Source organism: Salvelinus alpinus, chromosome 2, assembly GCF_045679555.1.
Source record: "Salvelinus alpinus chromosome 2, SLU_Salpinus.1, whole genome shotgun sequence".
Lineage (NCBI taxonomy): Eukaryota > Metazoa > Chordata > Actinopteri > Salmoniformes > Salmonidae > Salvelinus > Salvelinus alpinus.
This window is the reverse complement of record NC_092087.1, coordinates 92699-106555: the sequence shown is the minus strand read 5'-3', so window position 1 is coordinate 106555 and position 13857 is coordinate 92699. Positions and strand designations below refer to the sequence as shown.

The 13857-nt window shown below is 45.7% G+C and overlaps 1 protein-coding gene and 1 pseudogene across 3 annotated transcripts; both read left to right on the top strand.

Moving 5' to 3' along the window:
* The first annotated feature begins 5170 nt into the window (after positions 1–5170).
* On the top strand, positions 5171–12553 carry LOC139552563 (large ribosomal subunit protein eL29-like). Of its 3 annotated transcripts, none has more exons than XM_071364412.1 (5): positions 5394–5502; positions 5850–5952; positions 6025–6076; positions 9428–9492; positions 12368–12553. In XM_071364412.1, the coding sequence occupies exons 3-5, from the start codon at positions 6040–6042 to the stop codon at positions 12476–12478; spliced, it is 213 nt and encodes a 70-aa protein (XP_071220513.1). In that variant the 5' UTR covers positions 5394–5502; positions 5850–5952; positions 6025–6039; the 3' UTR covers positions 12479–12553. The 3 variants fall into 3 exon arrangements, with proteins under 3 accessions (XP_071220504.1, XP_071220513.1, XP_071220523.1); XM_071364422.1 differs by having other exon boundaries at positions 5416–5502; positions 5850–5911; XM_071364403.1 differs by lacking the exon at positions 5850–5952 and having other exon boundaries at positions 5171–5502.
* LOC139568973 (small nucleolar RNA SNORA73 family) lies at positions 10927–11131 on the top strand (annotated as a pseudogene).
* Positions 12554–13857: the final 1304 nt, after the last annotated feature.

Sequence of the window (13857 nt, the reverse complement as noted above, 5' to 3'; positions counted from 1 at the left end):
TGCAGGAGAGATCTAAATATAGGATGCAGTGTGATAACTGTTGCTACAGATACAGATACAACAGGACTCAACAAGCTGTGATTACTGTTGCTACAGATACAACAGGACTCAACAAGCTGTGATTACTGTTGATACAGATACAACAGGACTCAACAAGCTGTGATTACTGTTGATACAGATACAGCAGGACTCAACAAGATGTGATTACTGTTGATACAGATACAACAGGACTCAACAAGCTGTGATTACTGTTGATACAGATACAGCAGGACTCAACAAGCTGTGATTACTGTTGATACAGATACAACAGGACTCAACAAGCTGTGATTACTGTTGATACAGATACAGCAGGACTCAACAAGCTGTGATTACTGTTGCTACAGATACAGATACAACAGGACTCAACAAGCTGTGATTACTATCGTGTTTCAGGTAAGACCCAGTTGCAGACTGTGTTGAATTAACAATGTTAAAGTAACAATGTTTATTACAGCAACAGGGGCAGGCAAACGACAGGTCAAGGCAGGCAGGGGTCAATAATCCAGACTGGTGGCGCAAAGGTACAAGATGACAGGCAGGCTCAATAATCCAGACTGGTGGGGCAAAGGTACAAGATGACACAGGTTCAATAATCCAGACTGGTGGGGCAAAGGTACAAGATGACACAGGCTCAATAATCCAGACTGGTGGCGCAAAGGTACAAGATGACACAGGCTCAATAATCCAGACTGGTGGGGCAAAGGTACAAGATGACACAGGCTCAATAATCCAGACTGGTGGCGCAAAGGTACAAGATGACACAGGCTCAATAATCCAGACTGGTGGGGCAAAGGTACAAGATGACACAGGCTCAATAATCCAGACTGGTGGCGCAAAGGTACAAGATGACAGGCAGGCTCAGGGTCAGGTCAGACAGAGTGGTCAGGCAGGCGGGCTCAGAGTCAGGACAGGCAAGGGTCAAAAGTAGGAGGGTGAGAAAAAGGAGAGACTAGAAAAAGCAGGAGCTGACAACAAAACGCTGGTTGACTTGACAGACAAGACGAACTGGCAACAGACAAACAGAGAACACAGGTATAAATACATGGGGGATAATGGGGAAGATGGGTGACACCTGGAGGGGGTGGAGACAATCACAAAGACAGGTGAAACAGATCAGGGCGTGAAAGTACCCCCCTCTAGGGACGCCACCTGGCATCCTACCTGGACGCATACCTGGTTGAGCGGGGTGCCGGCATTGGAATTCAGAGATGAGGCCTGGGTCCAGAATGTCCCTAGCGGAGACCCAGCACCTCCCCTCCGGGCCATAACCCTCCCAGTCAACCAGGTACTGGAATCCACTGCCCCGAGGTCGAACCTTCAGGAGACATCTCACCCTGTATGCCGGTTGGCTGTCGATGAGTGCTGAAGAGAAATCTCTGCTGTAGGGACAGCTTTATGTACTGTAGGCCCTAACAGTTTGTGGGCATCGTTTATCACCATATAGATCAATTCATATATTGTTTGCTGCTGTGTTTTGTTGTGGCTTTGCTGGTATGCATCTAAAACGATATATATTTTTTGCCCCACCAACATGTATATGCTAAAATCGCCACTGCTACTGTCTGTCTGAGTCTACTGTCTGTCAGTCTGTATCAGTCTACTATCTGTCAGTCTACCATCAGACTGTTTCAGTCTACAATCAGTCTGCCTCAGTCTACTATCAGTCTGCCTCAGTCTACTATCAGTCTACCTCAGTCTACCATCAGTCTGCCTCAGTCTACCATCAGTCTGCCTCAGTCTACCATCAGTCTTCCTCAGTCTACTGTCAGGCTGCCTCAGTCTACTGTCAGGCTGCCTCAGTCTACCATCAGTCTACCATCAGTCTGCCTCAGTCTACCATCAGTCTGCCTCAGTCTACCATCAATCTGCCTCAGTCTACCGTCAGGCTGCCTCAGTCTACTGTCAGTCTACTGTCAGGCTGCCTCAGTCTACCATCAGTCTACCATCAGTCTGCCTCAGTCTACCATCAGTCTGCCTCAGTCTGCCTCAGTCTGCCTCAGTCTACCGTCAGTCTTCCTCAGTCTACTGTCAGGCTGCCTCAGTCTACTGTCAGGCTGCCTCAGTCTACCATCAGTCTGCCTCAGTCTACCATCAGTCTGCCTCAGTCTACCATCAGTCTGCCTCAGTCTGCCTCAGTCTACTATCAGTCTGCCTCAGTCTACCGTCAGTCTTCCTCAGTCTACTGTCAGGCTGCCTCAGTCTACTGTCAGGCTGCCTCAGTCTACCATCAGTCTGCCTCAGTCTACCATCAGTCTGCCTCAGTCTACCATCAGTCTTCCTCAGTCTACTGTCAGGCTGCCTCAGTCTACTGTCAGGCTGCCTCAGTCTACCATCAGTCTACCATCAGTCTGCCTCAGTCTACCATCAGTCTGCCTCAGTCTACCATCAATCTGCCTCAGTCTACCGTCAGGCTGCCTCAGTCTACTGTCAGGCTGCCTCAGTCTACCATCAGTCTGCCTCAGTCTACCATCAGTCTGCCTCAGTCTACCATCAGTCTGCCTCAGTCTACCATCAGTCTGCCTCAGTCTACCGTCAGTCTTCCTCAGTCTACCGTCAGGCTGCCTCAGTCTACTGTCAGGCTCCCTCAGTCTACCATCAGTCTGCCTCAGTCTACCATCAGTCTGCCTCAGTCTACCATCAGTCTGCCTCAGTCTGCCTCAGTCTACTATCAGTCTGCCTCAGTCTACCGTCAGTCTTCCTCAGTCTACTGTCAGGCTGCCTCAGTCTACTGTCAGGCTGCCTCAGTCTACCATCAGTCTGCCTCAGTCTACCATCAGTCTGCCTCAGTCTACCATCAGTCTGCCTCAGTCTACCTCAGTCTACTCTCTGTCTGCCTCAGTCTACTATCAGTCTGCCTCAGTCTACCATCAATCTGCCTCAGTCTACCATCAGTCTACCATCAGTCTGCCTCAGTCTACCATCAGTCTGCCTCAGTCTACTGTCTGTCTGCCTCAGTCTACTATCAGTCTGCCTCAGTCTACTATCAGTCTGCCTCAGTCTACCATCAATCTGCCTCAGTCTACCATCAGTCTGCCTCAGTCTACCATCAGTCTGCCTCAGTCTACTATCAGTCTGCCTCAGTCTACTATCAGTCTGCCTCAGTCTACCATCAGTCTGCCTCAGTCTACCATCAATCTGCCTCAGTCTACCATCAATCTGCCTCAGTCTACCATCAGTCTGCCTCAGTCTACCATCAGTCTGCCTCAGTCTACTACATTCAGTAGGGTAAAATCACTGGGGAAGACAAGCCCCCCCCCCCCCCCCCCAAAGAAAAGCCATAATATAACTGTTGTGATAATTGTGTTGTTTGTTGTTTACCCTGTTAACTCGTACTCCTTGCGACCGTAACATATAGGCCTTACAGGCCGAGACAGTAAGAAGACACGGTGGCAGAATAAATTACACCACACCTTTGTTTTATCACAAAATCAGATAGCAACCATTGTCTACTGAAGTCCAAAACCAGATAGCAACCTCTGTCCAGTGAAGTCCACAAAGCCATATTGCATGTACAGTAAGTAACAAACAGTTACATGACCTACAGCATGGTCAATAAAGTAAATTTTTTCAGACCACTAAACTATTGATATAGAACCACATTTAACTAGGCAAGTCAGTTTAGAACAAATTATTATTTACAATGACGGCCTACCCCAGCCAAGCCCTAACCCGGATGACGCTGGGGCAATTCTGTGCCGCCCTACGGGACTCCCAATCACAGCCGGTTGTGATACAGCCTGGAATCAAACCAGGGTCTGTAGTGACACCTCTAGCACTGAGATGCAGTGCCTTAGACCACTGCGCCACTCGGGAGCCCAAGTCACAAAGAAAACAGGAGCTGCCTCCACTATTCCAGCACCATTTCAACTTCAAAGGCAAAAGCAATACTTACACTATTAATGTTCTGTGTTTGTTGGCATCTTGTTATTCTGTATTGAACGTGTATTTTATATACAGTATGCTACAGTATGCTTAGTCTAATACAGTTACAACGAAAAGATACCAAAAACTATTTAGTCCAATCAACGTAAGCTAAATATGATGTGGCTGTCCATGGTTCTGATTTCTGTGTGCGCACACGTGTGTTTTTTTTGGTGCGCCATTCACAGTTGAGCTCGTTCAGTTTAGCACATTTTTTTATACTTATTTTTTTGTCAGGGGAGGCCACATGTTTACTGGCTTCTCTTGCCTACCGGCGGCAACAATGTCATACTCGTTCGGACCAGACAGCATCAGATAGATGGCCTACAGGTAGAGAGACAGAGGGGCGCTGTTTCGCTCACTCGGATGCTTTCTCCTGTGAGATACATTCAGTCTCTCGCGAATTGAAATAAAATTATGAAACACATTTATTTTAACACACACCACTGACTACATTTATATGTTAGTCATTTAGCAGATGCTCTTATCCGGAGTGATTTACAGGAGCAATTACAGTTAAATACCTTGCTCAAGGGCACATCAACAGATTTTTCAACTAGTCAGCTCAGGGATTCCAACCAGCAACCATTTAGTTACTGGCTCAACGCTCTAAAGCCTCTAGGCTACCTGTCTGTGTCTGTCTGCACACCTGGCCTTCACCATCAGTAAATTGGAAAACCCTGCATGTCACATTTTGAGGTCAATAGTTAGCAACCTGAGATGCCAGTCTAGCTAGTTAGCAATGCTACCCTGTTAGCTACCCTATTAGCTACCCTGTTTAATGTGTTTTACAAAGATTAAATAGGAAAACCCTTCATGTTTTGAGGTCAGGTCTGGCAGATAACGATAATTAATAATTCACAACGGGCTCCTCTCACAGACCTATCCGTACTTGTCTGGTTATATTCGTGGCTGTAGAAAATCCCCTTTATTTAACAGCGACACTTACTGGTTGGAAAATTAGATTGTGTAATGTCTCCTACACTGCACTAGAGGGATGTGTTTACTTTAAAACGTCTTCTAGTTTTCCCGACCAACGCTCGTTTGAATCGATGGTTCATACAAAGACAGTAAAGTATGATGATATGCAAAAACTGTTTCTCCAATAGAAATCCCTGACGTCATGGTTGCGTTGCTAGCTAAGCGCATGCGCAGAAATACGTCATCGGGTCTAACGGTCTTCCCGCGCCAAACTGCGCATGTGCAAACCGTCAAATCAAAGACACTCCTTCAATATAAAGTAATTTTTTTAACAAAAATTTAAACGTGTAAGTTTGTTACTTTCATAAGGTTGGAGTAATAACATGGTCAACTACTTAAGACATTAGCTAGAATATAGGTTATTGCTTTAGATTTCAAGAAATTTAACAACTAAGGAAGAATTTTTCACTTCTCTCATTGACATCTCAAACCCCAAAACCCGGACTGGTCTGTTTGGTCTGCTTCATAAACGTTCTCGGAAGTCTTGCGATGTTGCGCCTCTGGGTTTACAAACTCTGCGTCATTTCTTCCTCTTCCTGTTTTCGTCTGTGTGTCTGGCAGGTAACTAATTTTACTCCCGAGTCCAACATATAATCTGCATCAATCCTCCTATCTATGTTGTAGATTCATATACAATGTGAATGTGTGCATACAGTGTAAAATATCACCTACAACACAGTCGTCTTTAAATCTGTTAACTTTGTTCCCCGTTAGATGATTAACCACGCATAGCTCGGGTTTTCTAGTCGCTAGCTTTATCTTGCTAGAATAACGAAGGCTTTCCATGCCGCTTGCATATCACCAAACTGAAGTAGTCGACTGTTGAAAAGGACAGTGCTGGTGTTACTTTTTATCTAAAACATTCACCTCCTAAAAGGCGAATCATGTCGTTGTTCATATCTTTGCAGACGCATCTCGGATCTCTGGCTTGTTCGAAACTTGCTAACTACTGTACCGGTATCTTATCCGGGTAACTACAGCGTTATAAGCGGGGGCATTTAGCAAGGAAACGTAAGTTCCAGGTTGGATCTTTGTACAAAAGTTACTTTACAATTAAATTCCACATTTTTCTTTCGTCAACAGCTCCACAGAACAGAGATGGCAAAGTCAAAAAATCACACCACCCACAACCAGTGTAAGTAGAATTTTTTATTTTTTTATTTCACCTTTATTTAACCAGGTAGGCTAGTTGAGAACAAGTTCTCATTTGCAACTGCGACCTGGCCAAGATAAAGCATAGCAGTGTGAACAGACAACACAGAGTTACATATGGAGTAAACAATAAACAAGTCAATAACATGGTAGAAAAAAAAAAGAGAATCTATATACAATGTGTGCAAAAGGCATGAGGTAGGCAATAAATCGAATAATTACAATTTAGCAGATTAACACTGGAGTGATAAATCATCAGATGATCATGTGCAAGAAGAGATACTGGTGTGCAAAAGAGCAGAAAAGTAAATAAATAAAAGCAGTATGGGGGGTGAGGTAGGTAAATTGGGTGGGTAGTTTACAGATGGACTATGTACAGCTGCAGCGATCGGTTAGCTGCTCGGATAGCAGATTTTTAAAGTTGTTGAGGGAGATAAAAGTCTCCAACTTCAGAGATTTTTGCAATTCGTTCCAGTCGCAGGCAGCAGAGAACTGGAAGGAAAGGCGTCCAAATGAGGTTTTGGCTTTAGGGATGATCAGTGAGATACACCTGCTGGAGCGCGTGTTGCAGGTGGGTGTAGCCATCGTGACCAGTGAACTGAGATAAGGCGGCACTTTACCTAGCATAGCCTTGTAGATGACCTGGAGCCAGTGGGTCTGACGACGAACATGTAGCGAGGGCCAGCCGACTAGGGCATACAGGTCGCAGTGGTGGGTCGTATAAGGTGCTTTAGTAACAAAACGAATGGCACTGTGATAAACTGCATCCAGTTTGCTGAGTAGAGTATTGGAAGCTATTTTGTAGATGACATCGCCGAAGTCGAGGATCGGTAGGATAGTCAGTTTTACTAGGGTAAGTTTGGCGGCGTGAGTGAAGGAGGCTTTGTTGCGGAATAGAAAGCCGATTCTTGCTTTGATTTTGGATTGGAGATGTTTGATATGAGTCTGGAAGGAGAGTTTGCAGTCTAGCCAGACACCTAGGTACTTATAGATGTCCACATATTCTAGGTCGGAACCGTCCAGGGTGGTGATGCTAGTCGGGCGTGCGGGTGCAGGCAGCGAACGGTTGAAAAGCATGCATTTGGTTTTACTAGCGTTTAAGAGCAGTTGGAGGCCACGGAAGGAGTGTTGTATGGCATTGAAGCTCGTTTGGAGGTTAGATAGCACAGTGTCCAAGGAAGGGCCGGAAGTATATAGAATGGTGTCGTCTGCGTAGAGGTGGATCAGGGAATCGCCCGCAGCAAGAGCAACATCATTGATGTATACAGAGAAAAGAGTCGGCCCGAGAATTGAACCCTGTGGTACCCCCATAGAGACTGCCAGAGGACCGGACAACATGCCCTCCGATTTGACACACTGAACTCTGTCTGCAAAGTAGTTGGTGAACCAGGCAAGGCAGTCATTAGAAAAACCGAGGCTACTGAGTCTGCCGATAAGAATATGGTGATTGACAGAGTCGAAAGCCTTGGCCAGGTCGATGAAGACGGCTGCACAGTAATGTCTTTTATCGATGGCGGTTATGATATCGTTTAGTACCTTGAGCGTGGCTGAGGTGCACCCATGACCGGCTCGGAAACCGGATTGCACAGCGGAGAAGGTACGGTGGGATTCGAGATGGTCAGTGATCTGTTTGTTGACTTGGCTTTCGAAGACCTTAGATAGGCAGGGCAGGATGGATATAGGTCTGTAACAGTTTGGGTCCAGGGTGTCTCCCCCTTTGAAGAGGGGGATGACCGCGGCAGCTTTCCAATCCTTGGGGATCTCAGATGATACGAAGGAGAGGTTGAACAGGCTGGTGATAGGGGGTGCGACAATGGCGGCGGACAGTTTCAGAAATAGGGGGTCCAGATTGTCAAGCCCAGCTGATTTGTAAATGTAAATGAATGGATAACTGTGAAACTATCCAGCTAGTTAGCTACACCAGGTTACCGCTGAGTGACGATGATGGACTAGTTAGCTACACCAGGTTACCGCTGAGTGACGATGATGTACTAGTTAGCTACACCAGGTTACCGCTGAGTGACGATGATGGACTAGTTAGCTACACCAGGTTACCGCTGAGTGACGATGATGTACTAGTTAGCTACACCAGGTTACCGCTGAGTGACGATGATGTACTAGTTAGCTACACCAGGTTACCGCTGAGTGACGATGATGTACTAGTTAGCTACACCAGGTTACCGCTGAGTGACGATGATGGACTAGTTAGCTACACCAGGTTACCGCTGAGTGACGATTATGTACTAGTTAGCTACACCAGGTTACCGCTGAGTGACGATGATGGACTAGTTAGCTACACCAGGTTACCGCTGAGTGACGATGATGGACTAGTTAGCTACACCAGGTTACCGCTGAGTGACGATGATGGACTAGTTAGCTACACCAGGTTACCGCTGAGTGACGATGATGTACTAGTTAGCTACACCAGGTTACCGCTGAGTGACGATGATGGACTAGTTAGCTACACCAGGTTACCGCTGAGTGACGATGATGTACTAGTTAGCTACACCAGGTTACCGCTGAGTGACGATGATGGACTAGTTAGCTACACCAGGTTACCGCTGAGTGACGATGATAGGCTAGTTAGCTACACCAGGTTACCGCTGAGTGACGATGATGGACTAGTTAGCTACACCAGGTTACCGCTGAGTGACGATGATGGGCTAGTTAGCTACACCAGGTTACCGCTGAGTGACGATGATAGGCTAGTTAGCTACACCAGGTTACTGCTGAGTGACGATGATGGACTAGTTAGCTACACCAGGTTACCGCTGAGTGACGATGATGTACTAGTTAGCTACACCAGGTTACCGCTGAGTGACGATGATGGGCTAGTTAGCTACACCATGTTACCGCTGAGTGACGATGATGGACTAGTTAGCTACACCAGGTTACCGCTGAGTGACGATGATAGGCTAGTTAGCTACACCAGGTTACCGCTGAGTGACGATGATGGACTAGTTAGCTACACCAGGTTATCACTGAGGGGACGATGATAGGCTAGTTAGCTACACCAGGTTACTGCTGAGTGACGATGATGTACTAGTTAGCTACACCAGGTTACCGCTGAGTGACGATGATAGACTAGTTAGCTACACCAGGTTACCGCTGAGTGACGATGATGGACTAGTTAGCTACACCAGGTTACCGCTGAGGGGACGATGATGGGCTAGTTAGCTACACCAGGTTACCGCTGAGTGACGATGATGGGCTAGTTAGCTACACCAGGTTACCGCTGAGTGACGATGATGGGCTAGTTAGTTAACTAATGATGCCCTGTTCAAAACGGTTCCCAAAAGTTTTGTGTACCAGTCTCTTTCCTGTCTGTCTACAGCCCGTAAGGCCCACAGGAACGGGATCAAGAAGCCCAGACCAGACCGATACGAGTCCATGAAAGGGGTATGTATTGTAAGGTGTCCAATCAAAAAAAGTCATATTTTGATCAATAGGTAAAATAATATTTTAATTGTGTAGATAATCCTCTAAGAAAACCAATGGTCCAAACCTCATGTCTTGTATCATAATCCATTTGAAACTTACTGGAGTTTTTACCCTTGTAGGATGGTCAAAATTAGGGTGACTAATTCAATGGAGGCCAGAGAACAAAGTTGTCTAAAATCTGGATAATAGCATTGTGTCAGTTAGGCTGTGTGAGAATGTAAGGCCAACTGACAGAGGCTTACCGTTGAATTCATCATCTTTCTTCTCAATTATAGACAACAGTATAGAGATGGTATAGATGGTAGAGATGGTTATCGTATTTTCATATTTTACTGTCTCTGTTCATATTGACGACAAGTTCCTTTTCTTTTTCGAAGACTTCTCACAAAAACAAGTGTATCTCTGAAATGGCAACGTACCCACAGAGTGTACGCAATTCTTTTTTCAAAGCCTTTTACATTTAATTCGGCTCGTCAGGCTAATTTAGTTATTTACGACCTGTAAACAAGTTGGAAGACAACGACCACAACGTTTTAAATTAAGTTTTTGTGAGAAACCCGCACCGTTCTGTCAAGAGCTCGGTGCCCTTTATCGGATGTATGTGTAACAGTATAACTTTAGTCCGTCCCCTCGCCCCGACCCGGGCGCGAACCAGGGACCCTCTGCACACATCAACAACAGTCACCCACGAAGCATCGTTACCCATCGCTCCACAAAAGCCGTGGCCCTTGCAAAGCAAGGGGAACCACTACTTCAAGGTCTCAAAGCGAGTGACGTAACCGATTGAAACGCTATTAGCGCGCACCACCGCTAACTAGCTAGCCATTTCACATCCGTTACATTAGGTTACGAAATCCGACTTTCTGGATATAATGTCAAGGATGTATCAAAGACCCCACTGAACAATTCACAATATAAAGAATCATATCGGTCTTGTATTTTCTAACATCTCTGGGCAGAGTGGCTGGACGCCCTATGTATTGATCTGCTTCTGGCTGATCCATCAATCGATGTGATTAGTACATCAGATGTGGGGGCCTCAAATAATATAAATGTATCAAAATCAAGGGGTTGTAATTGTGACGTGGACATCCTGTGAGGTTGCTATGGGAGCGTAGCGCTTCGATGCTGTGACGTGGCTCTGTCCTTGTGGCGTACGGGAGCGTAGCACTGACGTGGCTCTGTCCTTGTGGCGTATGGGAGCGTAGCACTGACGTGGCTCTGTCCTTGTGGCGTATGGGAGCGTAGCACTGACGTGGCTCTGTCCTTGTGGCGTATGGGAGCGTAGCGCTTCGATGCTGTGACGTGGCTCTGTCCTTGTGGCGTATGGGAGCGTAGCACTTCGATGCTGTGACGTGGCTCTGTCCTTGTGGCGTATGGGAGCGTAGCACTTCGATGCTGTGACGTGGCTCTGTCCTTGTGGCGTATGGGAGCGTAGCACTTCGATGCTGTGACGTACAGTCCCTTTCCACGACGTCGGAGAGCAAGCTTTTGTCCCCGGCCCTCGGCTTGGTGAGGACGGCGTTCTGTATATTCCTACATCTTCCCAGAGCCCTTTGGGCCATGACTGGGGGGCTAAACCATGCATTGCACAATTTCCATTTGTAGGAGCCACTTTCCTGTTTTCATGCTTATAATAATACTTGTGATTTTATATATATATTATGAACAGGATATTATATATGGACTAATATATTTTTACTCTTTTCTACATTGTAGAATAATAGTGAAGACATCAAAACTATGAAATAACACATATGGAATCATGTAGTAACCAAAGAAATATTAAACAAATCAAAATGTATTTGAGATTCTTCAAAGTAGCCACCCTTTGCCTTGATGACAGCTTTGCACACTCTTGGCATTCTCTCAACCAGCTTCACCTGGAATGCTTTTCCTACAGTCTTGAAGGAGTTCCCACATATGCTGAGCACTTGTTGGCTGCTATTCCTTCACTCTGCGGTCCAACTCATCCCAAACCATCTCAATTGGGTTGAGGTCAGGAGATTGTGAAGGCCATGTAATCTGATGCAGCACTCCATCACTCTCCTTGTTGGTCAAATAGCCCTTACACAGCCTGGAGGTGTGTTTTGGATAATTTTCCTGTTGAAAAACAAATGCTAATCCCACTACGCGCAAACCAGATGGGATGGCGTATGGCAGCGGAATGCTGTGGTATCCATCACACCTCCTCCTCCATGCTTCACGGTGTGAACCACACATGCGGAGATCATCTGTTCACCTACTCTGTCTCACAAAGACATGGCGGTTGGAGCCAAAAATCTTAAATTTGGAGTCATCAGACCAAAGGACAGATTTCCACCGGCCTAATGTCCATTGCTCATGCTTCTTGGCCCAATCAAGTCGCTTCTTCTTAATGGTGTCCTTAATCATGTGAAATCCATATATTAGGGCCTAATGAATTTATTTAAATTGACTGATTTCCTTATGAGGTGTAACTCAGTAAAATGTTTGAAATTGTTTCCACGTTGTGTTTTACATTTTGGTTTGATTGGTCAGACTGCCTCAAACTTTAATTCACGTAAGGCTATAAGAGACAATTCCTCTGGTAGATATTAATTTAGTTGGAGTCAAATGACTTCTGGGAGATAGTTATGACTCTTTAGGAATAAGGGGTTAGTCTGAAATTCAGCTAATCTGTGAGGTCCTTTTTTTTTATGAATGGTTGAAATATGTCTGCTGGTTGTGATGTTTAACGAAGGAGGTTGATCCAACTGCATTTACACCCTTTAATTTAACACACTTTCAGTATTGTTCACATATGAAAAGTGATATATTTCCGCAACTTACTGTCTTCCTTGTTCTTCTCCAGGTCGACCCGAAGTTCATGAAGAACATGCGTTTCGCCAAGAAGCACAACAAGAAAGGGCAGAAGACAGCCAACGCAGCGGCCAAGAAGATCGCACTGGCAGCCGCCCCTTAGATGTGGGTGGCAGATCGCTGCATCTCCACGAACCATTGACTTTTGTTACCATCACAATAAAGCGTTGTTAGTTTATCGGGTACTTCTTGTATACTTTTTATAGCCGAAAGTTCTGAAAGTAGTGCTCGCTCACGAGCTAAAAGTTGTCCCTGAAAATGACCTGCTTTATCACGCGCTGATAGGAGCACCAAGTCATTGCCATGGGTAAAAGCTCTCCATCTCTGCTGTGTCCACTGAGCCGTTGGGCTCATCCTGCAATCTCATTGGATAAAAGGGGGTGTAGGGAAATTACATGGCACAATTTGAAGAAAACAGTTTCTTTCAAACTGGGGATTTTGTGGCTAATTTAGGGGAGACAGTAATTTTGCATGTAGGAGCACCGAATGGACACAAACCAGCCCAAAGCGCCAGGTTTACAAAATACTTTAATATTCACCAAAGTACCCGGAGCATGTCTTTAAAAAGGACTTGTGGAATTAATGTATGATCTGTCAGATGTACATGTTGTCCAATCCCAAAGGATGCCCATTGTTGATTTTATCCTTACACCAGCACACCTGATTCAACTCATCACTCCTTAAATTGAGTAGGGTGTTGGGACCAGGATTAACAAACACTAGTTTAGGGGTACGGATGGGTCTTTGACACTAGTTTAGGGGTACGGATGGGTATAACACTAGTTTAGGGGTACAGATGGGTCTAACACTAGTTTAGGGGTACGGATGGGTCTTTGACACTAGTTTAGGGGTACGGATGGGTCTTTGACACTAGTTTAGGGGTATGGATGGGTCTTTGACACTAGTTTAGGGCTATGGATGGGTCTAACACTAGTTTAGGGGTACGGATGGGTCTTTGACACTAGTTTAGGGGTATGGATGGGTCTTTGACACTAGTTTAGGGGTATGGATGGGTCTTTGACACTAGTTTAGGGGTATGGATGGGTCTTTGACACTAGTTTAGGGCTATGGATGGGTCTTTGACACTAGTTTAGGGGTATGGATGGGTCTAACACTAGTTTAGGGGTACGGATGGGTCTTTGACACTAGTTTAGGGGTACGGATGGGTCTTTGACACTAGTTTAGGGGTATGGATGGGTATAACACTAGTTTAGGGGTACAGATGGGTCTAACACTAGTTTAGGGGTACGGGTGGGTCTTTGACACTAGTTTAGGGGTACGGATGGGTCTTTGACACTAGTTTAGGGGTATGGATGGGTCTTTGACACTAGTTTAGGGGTATGGATGGGTCTAACACTAGTTTAGGGGTACGGATGGGTCTTTGACACTAGTTTAGGGGTATGGATGGGTCTTTGACACTAGTTTAGGGGTATGGATGGGTCTTTGACACTAGTTTAGGGGTATGGATGGGTCTTTGACACT

Coding starts and splice junctions, on each gene's coding strand:
- LOC139552563 (XM_071364403.1), top strand. CDS start 5,431: ATGTTGCGCCTCTGGGTTTACAAACTCTGCGTCATTTCTTCCTCTTCC. Junction 5,503..6,024: donor TTCGTCTGTGTGTCTGGCAG/GTAACTAATTTT, acceptor TTTCGTCAACAG/CTCCACAGAACAGAGATGGC. Junction 9,493..12,367: donor GATACGAGTCCATGAAAGGG/GTATGTATTGTA, acceptor GTTCTTCTCCAG/GTCGACCCGAAGTTCATGAA.